At 41.8% G+C, this 20,425-nt stretch overlaps 3 protein-coding genes across 3 annotated transcripts; all 3 read left to right on the top strand.

The window, feature by feature from the left end:
- Positions 1-378: 378 nt before the first annotated feature.
- Positions 379-7,081, top strand: LOC129854198 (programmed cell death protein 5-like). The gene is made up of 6 exons (XM_055920990.1): positions 379-569; positions 4,397-4,440; positions 4,751-4,812; positions 4,941-5,032; positions 5,815-5,886; positions 5,964-7,081. The coding sequence occupies exons 1-6, from the start codon at positions 504-506 to the stop codon at positions 6,012-6,014; spliced, it is 387 nt and encodes a 128-aa protein (XP_055776965.1). The 5' UTR covers positions 379-503; the 3' UTR covers positions 6,015-7,081.
- A 1,963-nt stretch (positions 7,082-9,044) lies between these two features.
- LOC129854196 (diphosphomevalonate decarboxylase-like) lies at positions 9,045-13,244 on the top strand. Its single transcript, XM_055920988.1, has 10 exons — positions 9,045-9,240; positions 9,552-9,622; positions 9,730-9,844; positions 9,927-10,073; positions 10,219-10,418; positions 10,539-10,613; positions 10,699-10,917; positions 11,806-11,921; positions 11,998-12,106; positions 12,378-13,244. The coding sequence occupies exons 1-10, from the start codon at positions 9,165-9,167 to the stop codon at positions 12,456-12,458; spliced, it is 1,209 nt and encodes a 402-aa protein (XP_055776963.1). The 5' UTR covers positions 9,045-9,164; the 3' UTR covers positions 12,459-13,244.
- Positions 13,245-13,349: 105 nt separating this feature from the next.
- On the top strand, positions 13,350-19,863 carry LOC129854197 (cytochrome b-245 light chain-like). Its single transcript, XM_055920989.1, has 6 exons — positions 13,350-16,423; positions 16,856-16,925; positions 17,182-17,256; positions 17,963-18,046; positions 18,346-18,427; positions 18,821-19,863. Exons 1-6 carry the CDS (start codon positions 16,366-16,368, stop codon positions 19,016-19,018), a joined length of 567 nt encoding a protein of 188 aa, XP_055776964.1. The 5' UTR covers positions 13,350-16,365; the 3' UTR covers positions 19,019-19,863.
- Positions 19,864-20,425: the final 562 nt, after the last annotated feature.

Here is a 20,425-nt window from a genome sequence, read left to right as displayed (position 1 = left end):
AGAAATGTACCTAAGAAAGCACTCTCTTCTGTAATACTAGTTATACTATTATAGTTATTGAGTACAGAACACAAGAACTCTATCTCCTTTCTATATGTGGTACATAGAAAGGATAGAGTAGACATTCTCTGAGAGATCCCAGTCATTTGTTTCACCGGCCTTTAGATGACAGCAAAAAATGTAAAAGCTTTATTGGACAGTGGGGTTGCAAAATAAACAATTACAATCTTATGTTTATGTATGATTAAAATAATTATATTTTATGTTGTAAGTGTGACTGGTTGATGGGTTGGCCTAAAGTGTCCAGCCCCTCATAATTTCTACCTAGATCATCCTTTTGTGGCTCGATTGCTTTATTCTGGATGCATATTGGATTATTCTGAGATCGATTACATTATACTGAAGCAGGGCCCGGCCCCCAACGAAACAGTTCCACAAGACTCGTGAAGTAACAGATTTTCTTATTTTACCACTAAGGCCTATTTTCTATCAATTCTAACACAATGGCAGACGACGAATTGGAGGCTATCAGGCGGCAACGCATGGCCGAACTGCAGTCAAAACATGGGGTAAGGAGAGAACCAAAAATGCATAGTTCCGACCATATATGGAGATCCACTGTTCAGTCTGTCGCTAGCTAGCTAGTGTTAGCCTTATAGTTCAGGTTTAGAGTATTTTAACCTAACGAATTCTCTATTACTGTTCATTGCATATTTGCATAGCAGCCAGATAATTCTTTACCTAGTTAACTAGCTAAAGTAGTTATAAGATACTATAGCTAGATAGCTAGCTAACGTTAGCAAGCTAACTCATGCCATAGTGAGAAACGAGTTATACTACCAGTAGCTAGTAAGCTATATAATGTAATCAGCATTTATGAATAGCAGACACTTCAAGGAATAGGCGAAACAAATGTACATTTAAGTAATGAACAGGACAATGATCAGCTAACAAGTTGACTGGCGCTTGCGTCTCCCACTCCTCTGGGGTTGACAATCGCGTGCCCGCCCCACCACTCCCCTGGTGCGCGTGCATGTGCCCAGGTGTTTAGGTGAACATGTGCGAGAGTAGTGTGAATGTCAGTTTTTCAGACCTAGTTTGTAACAATAAACTAAACATTATTGTCTGTTTGGATTATCTAGCAAGCCTGTTTGGCACTGATTTCTGAAGCTCATTAAGCAAAACACTTTACTGAATAGATATACCTAGATTAGCCCAATATTGGACTAAAGGTGCCTAAAATCACACCTTTTAGTCCAAGGACCTTACATGTTCTGTTTAGAGGTGTTGGCTCTGGCAGCCAAAATAGCCATCAAAACTTGAATCGATTCTCAATTGCGGTACGGTTCTAGAAACATAAAGCCCTAAAACTTCAAATCACATTTAAATAATTTCACAAATGCAAAATGTACACATTACTGTACACTGTTTTAACTGGTTAAAAACAGTTGCAGCAGACAGTATTTTTAAATGACAACACCTTTGTGGCATCCTTCTATTTACGCACTGGTGTTCAAAGAGCTAATTAGCACAACAAGCGCTTCTCGGATTTCTATCACCTGAAACAGTCACAGAAGATAAAATTACATGCACGAGATGTGTGCGTACTTGCCGAGCTCGTGCATGTGTTTACATGGTTCTGCTCATGCTTGATGTGATAGAAGTCTGAACACATTACCAGCGCTTTGAAACATTTATGTAATTATACTTTCCTGTGGATATATTGTTTCACATTCCTACTGCCAAAAGGATCAACTTCACAGACAACCGGTTAAGTACACTATAATATTTTATTCAACATTCTAGCTTGTAGAGGCCGTGAGAGGAAACATTCTTGACTGAAACGCTCATTTCTGCCCAACGTAGAATTCAATGCATTTCAAAGTAAGGTTTTCAGGCAACTGCACGACAGAAGTCAATGTATATCTTCTGATGGAGTTCAGTCTAATTTTCTTAACATAACCAAAGGAGTGCCACAAGGCACAATACTAAGCCCTTTACTGTTCACTATTTACATGAATAATGTTGGTTTGTCCCTGAAGAAGAATAATAATAACTGGGGCTTACATCTCTATGCAGATGACAGTTATTTATTCCTGTGCCGCCTCAGTGCAGCAAGCCATTCATGACCTTCAGCTTGGCTTTGATTCAATTCAAGAATCGCTCACCGATCTTAAATTAATGCTAAATGTGGATAAAACCAAGTTTGTTTTTCTCCAGGTTTTGTAAAATTGATGCATTAGACCTTGAGAGGAGCCCAAAATGAGCTTAGTTCCCATTTTATAAGTAGCTAGGCATTTGGATTGATGATAAGTTGGCCTTTAAAAAAACAAAAGAGTTGCAAGTAAAGATTGATTACCTGTATACAATGGCAATTTTAGCATATCAATCTTGGTAGGGCAAACTCATTATTATGATGTTTTATGTATGTCAGCAAAGCCACAACACTAAACAATATATTAATTGCACTATAACGGTGACAAACGTTACCCACAAACTGTTAGGGCCTACATAAAGCAGTCCCAACTGCAGAGCTTTCTTTTCAGCACCATGGAGTGAATCCTTACTACCGCTACACCTGGCTATCAGTGGAGCCTTGTCTGGCAGCGAAACAGTTCATTCAGCCTCATTTACTGCCTTTTTTAAAAACATAGCTGATATGGCTGACTTGCTTAAACAAATGTGGTTTCTACTGACAATTGAGATGTACGAACTATGGCTTAAAGGAACAATGAGCGGATAAGAGGCAATACGTAATTTCGACTAAGACATTAATGAGCGAGGTCTTACCTCGTGGCTTGCTTGTTTGCAGACTCTTTTGTACATCTTTGACAGTGCTACTGTATATTTTTTGACACGTAAAGACCCAAACGGCGTTCCATAGTATGTATCGCGTGAAGCTAATAGCAGTGACGCTATCAATGTGTACTACTTGGTAGTGTGTACGGGTGCTCGACCAGTCGGCGAAAGCCAACATCACCCATGACAGAGAACGGTTGATTGTCAAGGGCAATGAATCCCATTATCTTGGCTTTAATGGTTTTCGGCTTTGAGTTGTCTCGCTGAAATGTTCTTACTCTTTCAAATGAGTGCTCGACTTTTTTAACTGCTCGATCCACACAGCAAACATTGTGTGGGCTAGGTTAGGAATGCTGTGTTGCACGTGTAGCGCAACATTTTACGTGCCGTTATTACGTCATGTGCCAACGTTATAATGATATGCATGATATCTTTGTCATCGGTTTTTAACATCGGCGTTAAACTAGACATCGGCCGATAGCGATGTTGGCATTTTTAGCTAATATCATCCGATTCCGATATATTCACCAATATATCGTGCACCCCTACTATCCTCAATAGGCGCTAAAGGTTGTTAGCGTCTATGAATGGGTTATACCTAAATATGAGTGACATGATGACAGAGATTATCAATCAAAAGATTGGGAATGGGATGGACATAGTCACACTAGGAATCCTTTCCTCCAACAGAGATGTTGTCATTGAGTTTGAGTTGCTAATTTTTCAGAGTCTGTCTTGGAACCAAATGAATCCAGGGGTAAGCTGCTGTACAGCTACTGTACTGCACATTGTGTGATGAGGGTGACATGGCAAAAGGCTGTATAATTAATGACCTGGACTGAGCAATGCAGCATGTCTGCCAGTTCTGCTTGTGCTCCATGAGAAATGTGACCCAAGTATGTTTGCAATAAAATGTTTGAATGCCAGACCGTGGAGTATTGTGAATGGTTTGGGACATGGTTATCAAGCTTATATGAAGCTTATATGTTAAAGTATTTAAAATGTTATTGTATTATTTTGAAAGATTTTGTATAAAAATATTTTCCAGAAACCTGTAAATATTAACTTTCTATTCTACTGTAATACAGTTTTTTTTGTATCCCAGTCCAACTCCCTATCCCTGTCCTCAAGGTAGGCTAGATTTGAAGAAACCGGGTAGGTGTAATCAATACGGGGGTGGCTCCACCCAGTCTACCAATAGGTTCCTTCAGATCTGCAAACTCCAAACGAGTAGGGATAGGGGAGGGGGCAAAGGGTTGTTTTCTGAACCATGTTTTGGTACAAGTTAAACTGTGTTGTTCAAGGATCTAATCCCATTGTTTTATAACGCTTTGCCATGGGTGTGAAAAATGAATATCAATATTAGGATAGGCTACACTTCAAGAGAGAGCTGATTTGCGCTCTCAGCATGGCTGTGTGATTCAGTAGCCTGTTGGCTAATGCAAATAAAATACACATTCTCTCAAATAGCCTGTATCCAGTGGCTGGTCTGTTCTCTTGTTGTTGTTTAAAAATAAATATTTATTTTATGCAATTAAGAAAAAGGCAGAGTAATGTGTGGACTTTCTGACTGTCTCTTTCTCCCCTCGCTTCCCAGGACTCCTCAAATGACCAGCAAGGGCAGCAGGAGGCCAAACAGAGGTTAGTTTTCATTATCTATCAAAACTTTTATTCCTGTCATGCATTCACAACTTCGCGCTGAGTATAGCTACATTTCAGAGACACAGATGTCTCCCCTGATGTTGGTTTAGTTCACAGTAGTTTGCTAATGTTGCATGTATTGACCTGCACTTTGCAGCTCTGGTTTATGAAGAACTATGTGACATACTATTTATAAAGCTAGTCAATGTGATAAAACAATTGGCTTCGTTTACACAGGCAGCCCAATTGGGCTGCATGTGTAAATGCAGCCACTGTGGCCTGACTAATCTTCTGTTCGGTCTTTTCACAGGGAAACAGAGATGAGGAACTCCATGCTGGCTCAGGTTCTAGACCAGTTCGCCCGCGCCAGATGTAGGTCTTTCATATCCCCCTGGTTTGAATTAATCATTGATCTGATATTGGAACTTTCAGTACCTACACATGGTTAGCAATAGGTGGCGCCATTGCCTAAAAGTCTGCTATGTTTTGTTGCGTTGCAGTGAGTAACTTGGCTCTGGTGAAGCCAGAGAAGGCCAAAGCAGTGGAGAATTACCTCATACAGATGGCCCGCATGGGCCAGCTGGGAGGAAAGGTGAGAGAACTGGACCTAAAGCAGTGTACAAAACATTAGGAACACCTTCTTATTATTGTGTTGCACCCCCTTTTGCCCTCAGAACAACCTCCATTCATTGGGTCATGGACTCTACAAGGTGTCAAAAGCGTTTCACAGGAATGCTGGCCCATGTTGATTCCAATGCTTCCCACAGTTGTGTCAAGTTGGCTGGTTGTCCTTTGGGTGGTGGACCATTCTTGATACACACAGGAAACTGTTGAGTGTGAAAAACCCAGCAGCGTTGCAAAAATCTGGCACCTACTACCATAACCTGTTCAAAGGCACTTAAATGTTTTGTCTTGTCCATTCATCCTATGAATGGCACACATACACAATCCATGTCTCAATTGTCTCTTGGCATAAAAATCCTTCTTTAACCTGTCAACTCCCCTTCATCTACACTGATTGACATGGATTTAAGTGACATCAATAAGGGATCATAGCTTCCACCTAGTCAGACTGTCATGGAAAGAGCAGATATTCCTAATGTTTTGTACACACTTTATTTATTTTTTAAACTGTTTGGACAAAAAAAAAACTCTTAGACGGCCTGACGGTTCTTTCTCTTCACTAGTGACTGCATTACCCCCTAGCAGTCATACGCAAGAACATAGTTTTCCTTGTAAATTCACATTAAATGTTATGTTTTTTTCCTTATCGTTTAATGGAAAGTTTTAAAATTAAGAAAAATTCCCTATGAAAAGCACTGACTTGACCCATCTGCTATTGGCTCTTCCTTACATTTGGATTGTCTCTTTCAGATTTCAGAGACTGGTTTGATCGACATCTTAGAAAAAGTTAGTCAGCAAACAGAAAAAAAGACAACTGTCAAGGTGAGTCCACGGATCAAATACAATTTCACAATTTCCGACAGGCTTTTAACTGACTGCGTCCCCTCTCCTACCCACAGTTCAACCGACGAAAGGTGATGGACTCAGATGAGGATGAGGAGGATGATTGATGCGTTGAAAGGAGCCCAGGAGCCAGTCAGATGGCTGGCTTAGGGCGGGATTCAGGACATAGGTTGGAGCAGGGCTCTGTTTGTTGGCGGCCATCTTTGACTTGCCAAAGGCCCTGCATTAGTGATGCACCCTGGGATACCACATCAGCCCCTGTGTGCATCTGGAACTCGTTACTATATTCTCTCTTATATCCATTTTCACCACGTTTTACTTTTTCTCCACAACAAGAAGCAGAACAAAATGCAACTTAGGGTATATTCCTGCTGCTGCATTTTTTTGAGACTGCTTTGTGAATACTGTATGTGTGCTGCTACTGAGCAATAGTGAAACCAACAAACTGGACAGAGCACATGCGTATAGTCATTGTTTTTTTTATTCATTTTTGCTGACCTGTATCTTCAACAGTTTTACATTTAAAAAAATAAAAAAGCCTTACATTTGAATGCTTATTCCACAAATAATCAACACAGTTTTATCATGATTATATTTTGTCTTTGAGCTGAGTGCTTGAAGACTCATTGATTGGTCATATGGGTTTGCACTATATTTGCTTTCATAAAAAAAAACTTCAAGTATAATCACATAAGAGCAATGGTGTAAGAAAAAAAGTCTAAAATATAGTTTGTATTAAAATGTAGTCGATATTCTTTACAAGGCCTCCTAGGTCGTGTATTAGGCTGTATGTTGCATTACATTGAAATGTATAGGCTGACATTACATAGTTGGTTTGACTCACTAGGTTCAAATGCTCTTTTCTGAAATGTATGCGATATGTGCATTAAAAGGCTGAGATAATTTAACAAATCTATCTCACTTGTTAGTCTACGACAGCACTTGAACTTCCTGCTTCACTCTTATTGAACAGGTGTATGGTGAGACCACAGATATATGAATGGTTGCTTCTATTGTACACCTGCTACAGGTAATACTCAATATCTGACAGTACATTGATGTTCTTACAAGCAAGATGTAACTGAATATTTGGAGATAAGTTCATGGGAGATTTGGTTTCATGTTCATAGTGTTCACCCCAATAAATCAATGTCAGCATTGATAAAGCAGACAAGGAGTCATTCTTCTTGATCATAAAACAAGTGTTCCTCTTATAATAATAATGATACACTAGATTACTATAACACACAGGCTGTATGTTTTTCCTTCCCTTGTAACCATGATTTCACATAACAGAATTTCACAGACGGTACAAGAAGAACATAACACGAGCTGTTAATATACGGCATATGGTAAAAAATACCCCACACTACTATTCATATCCAGTCACTGTACAGTCGTGGCCAAAAGTTTTACGAATGACACAAATATTAATTTTCACAGTCTGCTGCCTCAGTTTGTATAATGGCAATTTGCATATACTCCAGAATGTTATGAAGAGTGATCAGATGAATTCCAAATAATTGCAAAGTCCCTCTTTGCCGTGCAAATGAACTGAATCGCCCAAAAACATTTCCACTGCATTTCAGCCCTGCCACAAAAGGACCAGCTGACATCATGTCAGTGATTCTCTCGTTAACACAGGTGTGAGTGTTGAAGAGGACAATGCTGGAGATCACTCTGTCATGCTGATTGAGTTCGAATAACAGACTGGAAGCTTCAAAAGGAGGGTGGTGCTTGGAATCATTGTTCTTCCTCTGTCAACCATGGTTACCTGCAAGGAAACACGTGCCGTCATCATTGCTTTGCACAAAAAAGGGCTTCACAGACAAGGATATTGCTGCCAGTAAGATTGCACCTAAATCAACCATTTATCGGATCATCAAGAACTTCAAGGAGAGCGGTTCAATTGTTGTGAAGAAGGCTTCGGGGCGCCCAAGAAAGTCCAGCAAGTGCCAGGACCGTCTCCTAAAGTTGATTCAGCTGCGGGATCGGGGCACCACCAGTACAGAGCTTGCTCAGGAATGGCAGCAGGCAGGTGTGAGTGCATCTGCACGCACAGTGAGGTGAAGACTTTTGGAGGATGGCCTGGTGTCAAGAAGGGCAGCAAAGAAGCCACTTCTCTCCAGGAAAAACATCAGGGACAGACTGATATTCTGCAAAAGTTACAGGGATTGGACTGCTGAGGACTGGGGTAAAGTCATTTTCTCTGATGAATCCCCTTTCCGATTGTTTGGGGCATCTGGAAAAAAGCTTGTCCGGAGAAGACAAGGTGAGCGCTACCATCAGTCCTGTGTCATGCCAACAGTAAAGCATCCTGAGACCATTCATGTGTGGGGATGCTTCTCAGCCAAGGGAGTAGGCTCACTCACAATTTTGTCTAAGAACACAGCCATGAATAAAGAATGGTACCAACACATCATCCGAGAGCAACTTCTCCCAACCATCCAGGAACAGTTTGGTGATGAACAATGCCTTTTCCAGCACGATGGAGCACCTTGCCATAAGGCAAAAGTGATAACTAAGTGGCTCAGGGAACAAAATATTGATATTTTGGGTCCATGGCCAGGAAACTCCCCAGACCTCAATGCCATTGAGAACTTGTGGTCAATCATCAAGAGGCGGGTGGACAAACAAAACCCCACAAATTCTGACAAACTCCAAGCATTGATTATGCAATAGTGGGCTGCCATCAGTCAGGATGTGGCCCAGAAGTTAATTGACAGCATGCCAGGGCAGATTGCAGAGGTCTTGAAAAAGAACGGTCAACACTGCAAATATTGACTCTTTGCATCAACTTCATGTAATTGTCAATAAAAGCCTTTGACACTTATGAAATGCTTGTAATTATACTTCAGTATTCCATAGTAACATCTGACAAAACTATCTAAAGACACTGAAGCAGCAAACTTGAGGGAAATTAATATTTGTGTCATTCTCAAAACTTTTGGCCACGACTGTACTGCATTTCTGGCTGTGATCATGTTACGCCCTCTAAATGTGTCTCTGGCCTCATTTTCAGGCGACCGTGGTCTGATCAAAAGGATTGGCTGCCTCGTTTCAGTGACGGAACATGTGTCGCTCTAATTGGTGGGAGGTTTAGTCATGTGCTCTACCTCTCCAATCAACAGAGACGTTTTGTAACGCGCTAAGGTTGTGCAGACATTATTTTATCAGTGGATCTCAAAATAGTAGACAGTCTCGCGTTTATAGTAATTTTTGTTATTTTATTGATACTGGTTTTACTTTTTATCAAAATGTCCGAGGACAGCGGCAAAAAGCTCACCATGGTAACATGCAGTGCGCCTGTGAATATTGCTGTTATCAAATACTGTGAGTATCGTATATTCGTATAATCCACTAAAGACATCTCTGATCGTCTGACTCGGTCAACCAAAGAACACTGTCAATCAAGTGTAGCCTGTCCTTAGATGGCCACATCTAGCTTCATGTAACGTAAATTGTAACATTGACTGAATCATTGAAGCGCTTGCTCGCCACACTGTAGCCACGCTTTGATGTTAGTGCATTGGTACATGACAAATGTATTGCCACAATGATGTGAAAAGAATGTTCTCTGTACAATCTTTGGAAATGACTATGTATTGAATTGTAAATGATTTGTTGTTATTGTTGTTTCAAAGGGGGGAAGAGGGACGAGGAGTTGATTCTACCCATAAATTCATCTTTGAGTGTCACATTACATCAAGACCAGGTAAGACTAATATTGTACACCAGACGCTTAGAAAGTGGCTAAATATTACTGTTTTGTTAAAACAACAAAAACTAACGATTACTGCCTTGTTTCCTTATTCCTCCCAGCTCAAAACAACCACAACAGTGGCGTGCAGCAGGTCGTTCCAGGAGGATCGTATCTGGCTCAACGGCAAAGAGGAGGACATAACCCAGCCCAGACTACAGTCCTGCCTTAGGGAGAGTGAGTTACTATATGTAATGATATGATGGCAAAGGGGGAGGACAAGCAATGATGTGTTGTTGTTGATGGTTTCCTTCCTCAGTTCGGCGCCTGGCCCGTAAGCGACGTAGTGATGGGGAGGCTGATGTAGACACAGCCGGTTTGTCTCATAAAGTCCACATCTGCTCTGTCAACAACTTCCCAACTGCAGCCGGACTGGCCTCTTCTGCTGCCGGCTATGCCTGTCTGGGTAAGACCATCATAATGGTTTGTACCTAACACAGCATTAAATGGATCAAATTAAATAAAAGATTGTGTGAAACTAGTTTTATGCTTACTCCTTCTTTTCCTTTTGTCTCTCCATCTTGTCTCCTCACTCCACTCTCCTGTTCCAGTGTACACCCTGTCCCGGGTGATGGGAGTGGAGGGGGAGTTGTCTGTGGTTTCTAGGCAGGGTTCAGGTAGTGCCTGTAGGAGTATGTATGGGGGCTTCGTCCAGTGGATTATGGGCCAGCAAGGAGATGGCAAGGACAGTCTGGCCCAGCAGGTGGAGCCAGAGACTCACTGGCCTGAGCTCAGGGTCCTTGTACTGGTGGTAGGTCTCTGATCATTACTGAAGTTGGCTTTTTCTGTAGCAAATGTTGGCATATACATTTCTCCCATGTCTTTAATAATCTCAACACCCCCATCTCGCTGTCTCCCTCTCTCTTTTTAGGTCAGTGCTGAGCGGAAACCAGTTGGCAGCACTTCTGGCATGCAAACTAGTGTAGAGACGAGCAGTCTCCTGAAGGTACACACGCACACACACGCACGCACACACACACACACAGTTATATGTTATTAACCCTTACCCTTAACCCTTGCGCTCTCCTCAGCACCGGGCAGACTCTGTGGTCCCAGCCAGGATGAAGGAGATGATTGAGGCTGTACATAAGAGGGACTTTACTGCGTTCGCTGAGCTGACCATGAAGGACAGCAATCAGTTCCATGCCACTTGCCTGGACACCTACCCACCCATCTTCTACCTGAATGACGTGTCGCGCCACGTTATCAACCTTGTGCACCGCTATAACCGTCACTACAGGGAAACAAAGGTGAGCGCCATCAGGGAGTTAGTTCTTTCTTTTAGTCATGGAAATGTGCTAGTCATATGGAACATTGACAGTTCTACAAGGGGTCTAAGCTAAGAAACAGAACAAGGTGCAGTAATTGTTGATATTCTGAGATGATGAAATAGAGATATGAAACTGGTAGTATTTCTACAGTTCAAGAAGAACAGAAAATGTGTTAACAAGCCCAAGTATAGATGTGGTTAAGTCAATGGAACTTGACCAAAACAATGGAAATGCCATGGAAAGATCCAGAATCTCCTTATTTCCCCTAAGTGGAATTAGCCTATTAGGCTATTGTTAATGTGTATTTCACACTATGTTGTGGTACAAATCGGAGTATAATGCTTGTATTGATGTCAACTTCAATACATGTTCATGTCATCGTCACCAATCAACTCCATTAGTTAGAAAATGACTGACTACCACCACTGATTTCTCTATGCTACCAGCTTATACAACGGGAGTTAGCATTTAGCAGTCACTTCTTCTGAAACTGAAAAGGGACTACTTCTAAATGTTATGCATTGAAAACAGCCAAGTATATCCACATCGGACTTTGTAAACACATTGTGGGCCTGTTACATTACATTGATCATGGCGGATTTGACGAATATCCACTTTGTCAGATCAAATTTGTTGAATGTGTGCCAATCCGGCATCCTTCTTCTATCCCCCATGGTCTGCGTTCTATTGACCTCTTTACCGTGTCTATGATCTAGTACTTCTTCATGAGTCTCAGAGGACTAGTGCAGCATCACATCCCTCCTTCTGCTGACACTGTTATAACACTGCTGTAACAAAGCTATCACTTTGGTCCAGAGTTCTTTTCCTGAGTATAAGCAGTGACCGATGTTTTCTCTTCTCCACCAGGTGGCATACACATTTGATGCAGGTCCCAATGCAGTGATCTACACTCTTCAGCAGAATGTGGAAGAGTTTGTCCAGGTGGTCAAACACTTCTTCCCACCAGAGACCAACGGAGGACAGTGAGTTTTTCACAAACACACAAACACACGCAGTCAGACAACACTCCCTCCTGTGACTTTACCTGTCCCACGTCAGGTTTCTAAAGGGTCTTCCGGTTGCCCCAACAACACTATCCGAGGAGCTGAAGCAGGCCATTGGTATGGAGCCCATGGTGAAGGGAATCTGCTATATAATCAGCACTAAGGTACACACACACACACACACACACACACACATACATAGGCACATACACATAGGTAGCACCCTCTGGGTCCTTTGCCCGTTTCCTGTGCATCTCTGCGGGTTGGCGTAGTGGAGGGTTTTAGGGAGCGAGCTTGATGCTCTCTCCAACCAGCTTACGAGAAATCACCAGGAATGCAGATCCTATAAACACACACATTATGTTTGGATCTGCTACATTTTGATGTGATATTAAGTTGGTTTGTCTGAGTGATTATTTCTGATTTGTGTATAAGGCTGGACCTGGACCTCGCGTGGTGGAGGACCCTAGTGAGCATCTGCTTGGATCTGACGGGCTGCCCAAGGAGAGTGCATGATACAATCCAGCCTCCCAGCTGGGCAGAGACAGAACTCTTTGGTGAAAAAAAGACCAAACATATTAACAACAATTCAATCAATTGGATACATATGCATAGACGTAGTCATAAAAGGGGCAATCTGCAGTTGCTATATCCATTTTTGGACTTATAAATGTATTATATGTAACCATTGACGAAGATAACTTATAAATGCTGCATGAGTTTAGTTCAACTGTCGTACCACATCAGAACTCAAAATATAAGATTGTTTTACTACAATGTTTGTAAAGAGAGTAAATGTAAACAAACATTTAAAACATGGTTATAACTATAATTTTGATATCATGGATGGTCAGTCTTTGCATCCATAGCGCTGTCTATAATTTTGAGTGGTTACATTTCTCCAGTCCCATCCCTCAGCTTTTTACCAAAACTAAGGATTGCCCCTTCAACTGGAGCGAAACAACCACTCACAGCTGAATACCTCTAACACTGTTGACTAGTGCTTCATTTAGACACTTTTCCTATTGCGAGTTTGGATGAAATGTTTTGTAATGTTAAAGATGCGGGGATGCCTTGTGAGAATGATCAGAAATGTTTTAGTACTATATTACTAAATTATATTATATTTATAGTACTTTAGTATAACTGTAAACTACCTGTTGATTTGATTTATGTAGATTATGTACATGATTATGTACATGTTATTAAAGTATAATGGTTTAACAGTCACCTTTAGAGTGAATGAATCAAAGACTATCTAATTGAAATTGTTAAAACCATTAAAAAGGATTATAAATGACAGTATTGAGAACAATGTCAGTGCTTTAGTATAAGAGCTGTATATATATAGCCTACATGTCATCTTCAGAGGTGGCACTACAGGTCCCAGAGTGGTGGGGGCATTTTTTTTTCTCCTGATGGTAACCAGGTAAAACTACAAAAACTCTACAACCTAGTTGTAGCAGGGACCTTAAGTGTTGCCCTATTGCCTGGGGCAAGTGAACTGAGCAGTCGGGCAAGTTGAGTCCGCTTTAAAGTTGGCCCAGCTAAAAATGTTTTACTGAAAACAACTGATATTTCTGGTTCATCCCCCATTGTTTAAGTCAGGGTTTCCAAACATGGTCCTGTGCCCCTCTCCCCCAGCACTGCACAGCTGATTCAAATAACTAACTAATCATCAAGCTTTGATTATTTGAATCTGCTGTGTAGTGCTAGGGCAAAAAACAAAATGTGCACCCAGTGAGGGGCCCAGGACTGAGTTTGGGAACCCTGGTTTAAGTGCAAGTTGGACAATTTATGTCTGCTGGGCAAGTTGAGCCTGCTCTATATTACAACAGCTGAATGTTTCCCCCTTGACCAAATCATGTCAGGCAGCAAAGTTAGTTAAGGCAAAGAGTATGGATATACTGACAAGGATTACGGTCCAAACACTTGAAAGACACACCCTCATCCACTTACCCTCGCCTTATGCCCTTGGGGGAATCCCAGTTGCCATCTTGGTGTGGCGGTCCAAATGATTAGCAAAGCAAGGGAGGTTTGCAACGTAAGCACCGTAGCCCTCGTTTTTAGGCGGCTTTGCGAGTGTATAATTATGTTCACTCCGGGGCATGAAACTCCCCAATTCAATTTGCGACGATTGTAAATCCGCTAAGAAAAGTCAGAGAGAACTCAAAAACAACATAAATGGAGAAGTCAACAATAACGTGTAAATAAATACGAATGCAAATAAGTTAGAAATTCTGCTACTAATGCACAAACAAGTCAAATAAAAAGTAAATATGTTTTTGTTTGGTTATCTTTTGGAAATTGTAGAAATAAAACATGTCATCAGAAGTGTCCACTTAATTTGAGGGCTGAGGGGATAGGGTGTGTCTTTTAGTGTTTGGACCGCAAATACTTGTCTCTCTGCCCTAACAATGGAGTCGTTGTCCACAAAACGGCACAGATTAATAAGCATAGCTGGTTGTCTAGCTTCTGCGTGTTGTTGACGTCAACCGCCTTTATTCAATGGAAAGAGAGATGCTGCTAGCCTCATGCATAGCCATGTCGAAAAAAATTAAATAATAATATTTATTTCACCTTTATTGAACCAGGTACTCTAGTTGAGAACAAGTTCTCATTTACAACTGCGACCTGGCCAAGATAAAGCAAAGCAGTGCGAAACAAACAACAACACAGAGTTACACATGGAATAAACAAACATACAGTCAATAACACAATAGAAAAAAAAGTCTATATACAGTGTGTGCAAATGAGGTAAGATAAGGGAGATACGGCAATAAATAGGCCATAGAGGCAAAATAATTACAATTTAGCGATTAAACACTGGAGTGGTAGATGTGCAGAAGATGATTGTGCAAGTATAGATACTGGGGTGCAAAGGAGAAGAAAAAAAATAACAGTATGGGGATGAGGTACTTGGAGGCAAAATAATAATAATTACAATTTAGCGATTAAACACTGGAGTGATAGATGTGCAGAAGATGATTGTGCAAGTATAAATACTGGGGTGCAAAGGAGCAAAAAAAAAAATAACAGTATGGGGATGAGGTACTTGGATGGGCTATTTACAGATTGGCTATGTACAGGTGCAGTGATCTGTGAGCTGCTCTGACATCTGGTGCTTAAAGTTAGCGAGGGAGATATGTCTCCAGCTTCTGTGATTTTTACAATTCGTTCCAGTCATTGGCAGCAGAAAGCTGGAAGGAAAGGCGGCCAAAGGAGGAATTGGCTTTGGGGGTGACCAGTGAAATATACCTGCTGGAGTGTGTGCTACGGGTGGGTGCTGCTATGGTGACCAGTGAGCTGAGATAAGGCGGAGCTTTACCTAGCAAAGACTTATAGATGACCTGGAGCCAGTGGGTTTGGCGACGAATATGAAGCGAGGGCCAGCCAACGAGAGCATACAGGTCGCAGTGGTGGGTAGTATATGGGGCTTTGGTGACAAAACTGATGGCACTGTGATAGACTGCATCCAATTTGCTGAGTAGAGTGTTGGAGGCTAATTTGTAAAATACATCGCCGAAGTCAAGGATCGGTAGGATAGTCAGTTTTACGAGGGTATGTTGCAGCATGAGTGAAGGGTGCTTTGTTGCGAAACAGGAAGCCGATTCTAGATTTACTTTTGGATTGGAGATGCTTAATGTGAGTCTGGAAGGAGAGTTTACAGTCTAACCAGACACCTAGGTATTTGTAGATGTCCACATATTCTAAGTCAGAACTGTCCAGAGTAGTGATGCTTGCATTTAAGAGCAGTTGGAGGCCATGGAAGGATAGTTGTATGGTGTTGAAGCTTGTCTGGGGGTTAGTTAACACAGTGTCCAAAGAAGGGCCAGAAGTATACAGAATTGTATCTTCTGCGTAGAGGTGGATAAGAGAATCACCAGCAGCAAGAGCGACATCATTGATCTATACAGAGAAAAGATCTCTGATATAAAGTGTTTTTTCTCAAAATTGCCGGGATGTCACGTGTCCTACTGATATCAGTACACTCGTAACAATTTAAACATTACGAAACTTCTATTCGATCAAATAAACCTCACGTAGCAAATAAGCCATTACATTTTTTTGTTGACCAAGTTCGACACGCTTATTGGCCTCCATACAACAACTTGGTGAGCGATAGAAACGAAACAACGTTACCTGCTTGTATGATACAGATTTTTGGCCGAGTTGGTGCTCTCGCTTCGCTTCGCTTCGCCTCTTCCTCTCTGCTTAAAGTTTACTCCTCCCAGGTCACATCCCCAACCCTTTTGCCTATCGCTCAGAAGTTACGAGACCGAGGCCAGACAAGGCGGCTGCTACCACCCACTTTTCTTCCTCCAAAATTTATACATTTTCACTTTCCATAATAATCGAACGTGACAACCGCGATCAGTTGGATAACTGTGGAAGGGGTTCTGTTGGTCCGAACGGAGACAGAATGGGGAAAATAGAATGGGCTATGTGGGCCAATGAACAGTCCCTGGCGGCGGGGCTCAGTGAGTAGAGAACTTTTGACAAGTTTAGACATCTGAGTTCGGTATTTGTATAATGGTGTCAACTGTTAAAGGACTGTATAATCTCATTGAGTGTGATTTATTACTGTATAAGAATGTGTTTTTTTCCAGTAGGGTACGCCTAACAAACATTGGTCATTAAAACCGACCAAAAACAAAATGTATAAAATGTTCCAGACAAAAATATTATAAATCATGAAATTATATTGGTAGTGAGAATATTTGTAAAATGAAAAAATATCTGTATAAAACACTAAATCAAATCAAACTGGGAAAAAAGTGTACAAGTGATTTGGTTCTTGGCACATTTCGATTTGAAAGTTACAGTATATAAAAAAAAGTGTCTTCATCTGTGACTTGCAGAAACTGTTTTGATAAACGAATAAAAATCTTCTTCCTACTTCCTCATTTCAGTTCTCCTTACTGGTGGCATAGTGGGGGTGGCAGGCCAGTTCAGGGACTGGGAGTTTGCTGCTTATGCTATGTATCCTTTCACTGGGGCAGAGCTGTCTCTCATAGTATAATTCCATGCTCAAAATTGTATCTATTGTCGTGATTAAATGCTGATTTACTATTGACACGTCACAAGGAAATGTTTGTAGATGCATTATAGACATCTACACCATAATGTATCTTATTTGTGCATTTATGTCCAGATGAGACCCAAATGTATATTTGCATTGTATAGTGAGGTCCAAGTGTACCTGTTGTTGTTGAGTAACCTTGACTGGTGTGCCCAGAGCTGCAGGGGTGTTTGTCTGTCTACTAGAGTACCCAAGGGGCAAGAGAAACAAGGGCACCAGCGTAGAAAGGACGTGAGTACCCACATATGTAACAGTATTGCTTCCGTCCTTCTCCTCACCTCTACCTGGGCTCGAACCAGGGACCCTCTGCACACAGGCAACAGGCACCCTCGAAGCATCGTTACACATCGCTCCACAAAAGCCGCGGCCCTTGCAGAGCAAGTGGAACAACTACTTCAAGGCCTCAGAGCGAGTGATGTCACCGATTGAAACTCTATTAGCGCGCACCCCGCTAACTAGCTAGCCATTTCACATCGGTTACACTCACCCCCCTTTTGACCTCCCCCTTTTCCACAGCAACCAGTGATCCGGGTCACGGCACCAATGTAACAGTATTGCTTCCGTCCCTCTCCTCGCCCCTACCTGGGCTCGAACCAGGGACCCTCTGCACACATAGACAACAGCCACCCTCGAAGCATCATTACCCATCGCTCCACAAAAGCTGCGGCCCTTGCAGAGCAAGGGGAACAACTACTTCAAGGTCTCAGAGGGAGTGACATCACCGGTTGAAACGCTATTAGCACGCACCCCGCTAACTAGCTAGTCATTTCACATCGGTTACACATACACCATACCAAGGTAACATTTCTGTAAGTCACTCTAACAGTGATGCAACAGATATGATTTCCCCCAGTTGAAAGCAAGTCATAAGAAAGTCTTCATCGCTGAAAGTTTGAAAGTTCACGATAAATAACTCTTAATATTGTGATTCTTCCAGGGGTCAGTACTGCTTCACTGTCTGTGTGAAGTCATTCGGCCCACTGACCAGGAACTACTATGTCAGAGCATTTCTACATGCAGCGTGAGTACATTGTGTGTCAGTCTAGTCAGATCTCTGGGCTGAGACAACATTCTTTCCCTTCACTGTCTCCTTCCAGCTGTAGCAGAGATAGGTTGTGTCATTGTGCACAGTCATTCTCGACACCATCTTCATTGTTTAAATATCACATTGCATGTTATCAGTGCCTTGCCTTTGTAACATTCTTTTTCTCTGTGTGTGTGTGTGTGTGTGTGTGTGTGTGTGTGTGTGTGTGTGTGTGTGTGTGTGTGTGTGTGTGTGTGTGTGTGTGTGTGTGTGTGTGTGTGTGTGTGTGTTCATAGGATCTGCGTTCCTGGTGGTTTCCTCCTTGCAACTGTTCTTGGCTGTGTCTGCCTCGGCATAGCTAGCCTCATCTACCTTGCGGTTAGTATTTCAAGTATTTGACCCAAGTTAGGTGGTCAGACAACAACAAGGTAGTGTTGTTGTCTGACCGCCATATAAAGGCAGTGTGATAAATCTAATTGGTGCAATATCAGCTGATGCTATCAGTTGATGCAACACTCAGGTTTCCTGTATGAACCTACTGCGCTTGATTTACAAGGAAGTGTTTGTTTTCCCTCTGGTATTTTATTGAGACATTATTAGCTAGTTAAGAAACCTAGGCTGTCAGGGGAGTGGCTTGGCTGTTATCACCTATTGTTGTTGGGAATTCACTGCATGCATGTTTCTAGAGAGCAGCACCAGAGCAACCCATTTATCTATGTTATTGAGGGAGCCTGAATGATCTTTTGTCTTTTGTGTCTGTATGTCTTCCAGGCGGCCATCCGAGGGGAGCAGTGGGAGCCCATCCTGCCCAGGAAGGAGAGTGCCCGTAAGCCGGTGGGAGAGAGCATCAAGCTCCCTCCCCAGAACCCTCCACCACGCCCACCCGCAGACATGCGCAGGAAACGGGCAGAGGACCTGGAGGCGGCTGCCTATGTCAACCCCATCGCTGTCACTGCCAATGATGACTAGATCCCCTTACTCTCCTTACTTTAGGCCTGCTGGGCTAAGCTCACTCAGGTTAGTTTATTGTTCCACTGAGCCCCAAACAAAACAGATCTACAGTGGAGCCCCACCCAGGCCATGCTCAATCCCAGCTGCCGTTGGCTGAGGACCGAATCTTAAATTGAGATGGATAAGCTTGCATAACTTAGGTTTTGTGTAAATTGGGAATTGGCGTCAATGGGAATTTTTTATGGACTGGTATCAAGTTAGGAATCAGGCCTCGGAGAGTAGAGGGTTGTGGAGAGGACACACTGCTGCTGATGTTTGAGGATGTATAAGGGATTGTATTGAACTGAGATGTTGCTGTGCCTTAGTTCCTGCAAAAGGTTTGTGTCCTATATCTCTGAACCGCCTGCCACAACTCTTTCAGTTATAATTTTGGTCCCCAAAAGGCTTTGGAATGTAAATGGAAAAGTTTGTATTCTTGTTGTGACAGTAAGTTATTTTGAGAGGAATTGGACAAATAGATGTGGATGAGAATCAACCACATTTACTGGCACAGACATAATGAAATTATTTTTAAAGAGAATGAAGAGCTATTTCTACATTTTGTATCCTCAAAATATACTGTATTCTTCTACACTGGAATGTTAATTGTTTATAAGCAAGCACTGTTTTGCTTTATCTCTTTCTCTTTTTGGCCGGTTTACTATGTCAGTGGCCAACTACCTGTATGTTGGATAGTTGTGTATTCACCTCTCTACAAAACAATGTATGTCTATGTTTTATGCTTGTTATGCTTTTGATACAATCTGAAAATAAACATAGTTATTCTAGTTATTAAAATGTGTATGTTTACCATATAACTACAATTAATGTTTGTGTCTGTTTCATCATTGATGGACTGTGGGTTTGGAATGACAATTACGTGTCATGTCTCAAGTTTTACATTTCCTCTTTTCTAATAGTTCCTTCCTTCTCACAGTGCAACACACAAAGACGCTCACACACTAGAAGTTTGTGCACTATTCAGATCATACACAGTGAAAGAGATGTCATACATTAGTTATAACAGATGATACAGATTATGTTTATATACCCTAATGACATTTCCAGAGGTTGTGACATACACATACATTTCTTTTCTCCATATGAAGCAACTTCTTCATTCCTATGTTCACAGTTGACCTTTACCTCAAGAATGAGGAATATAATGTGTGTTTCCTTGAGTGCTCTGGGGTTGGCAACCATTGCATCATAACAGCAGCAGGACCAGGTGAAGCTTCCTCTTTGGTTTATCTGTGTTATACTCAGTCTAATTTATTATTTAAATGGCCATTTCTTGACACCATGACACACTGCAACTGACACCATGACACACTTGCACATTAATCTTCTCCACATCTACCATTCCAGTGTTTAATTGCTATATTG

Source organism: Salvelinus fontinalis, chromosome 4 (genome assembly GCF_029448725.1).
Source record: "Salvelinus fontinalis isolate EN_2023a chromosome 4, ASM2944872v1, whole genome shotgun sequence".
Taxonomy (NCBI): Eukaryota; Metazoa; Chordata; class Actinopteri; order Salmoniformes; family Salmonidae; genus Salvelinus; species Salvelinus fontinalis.
Note: the sequence above shows the minus strand (reverse complement) of the source record. Positions and strands in the feature narration are given on the sequence as shown.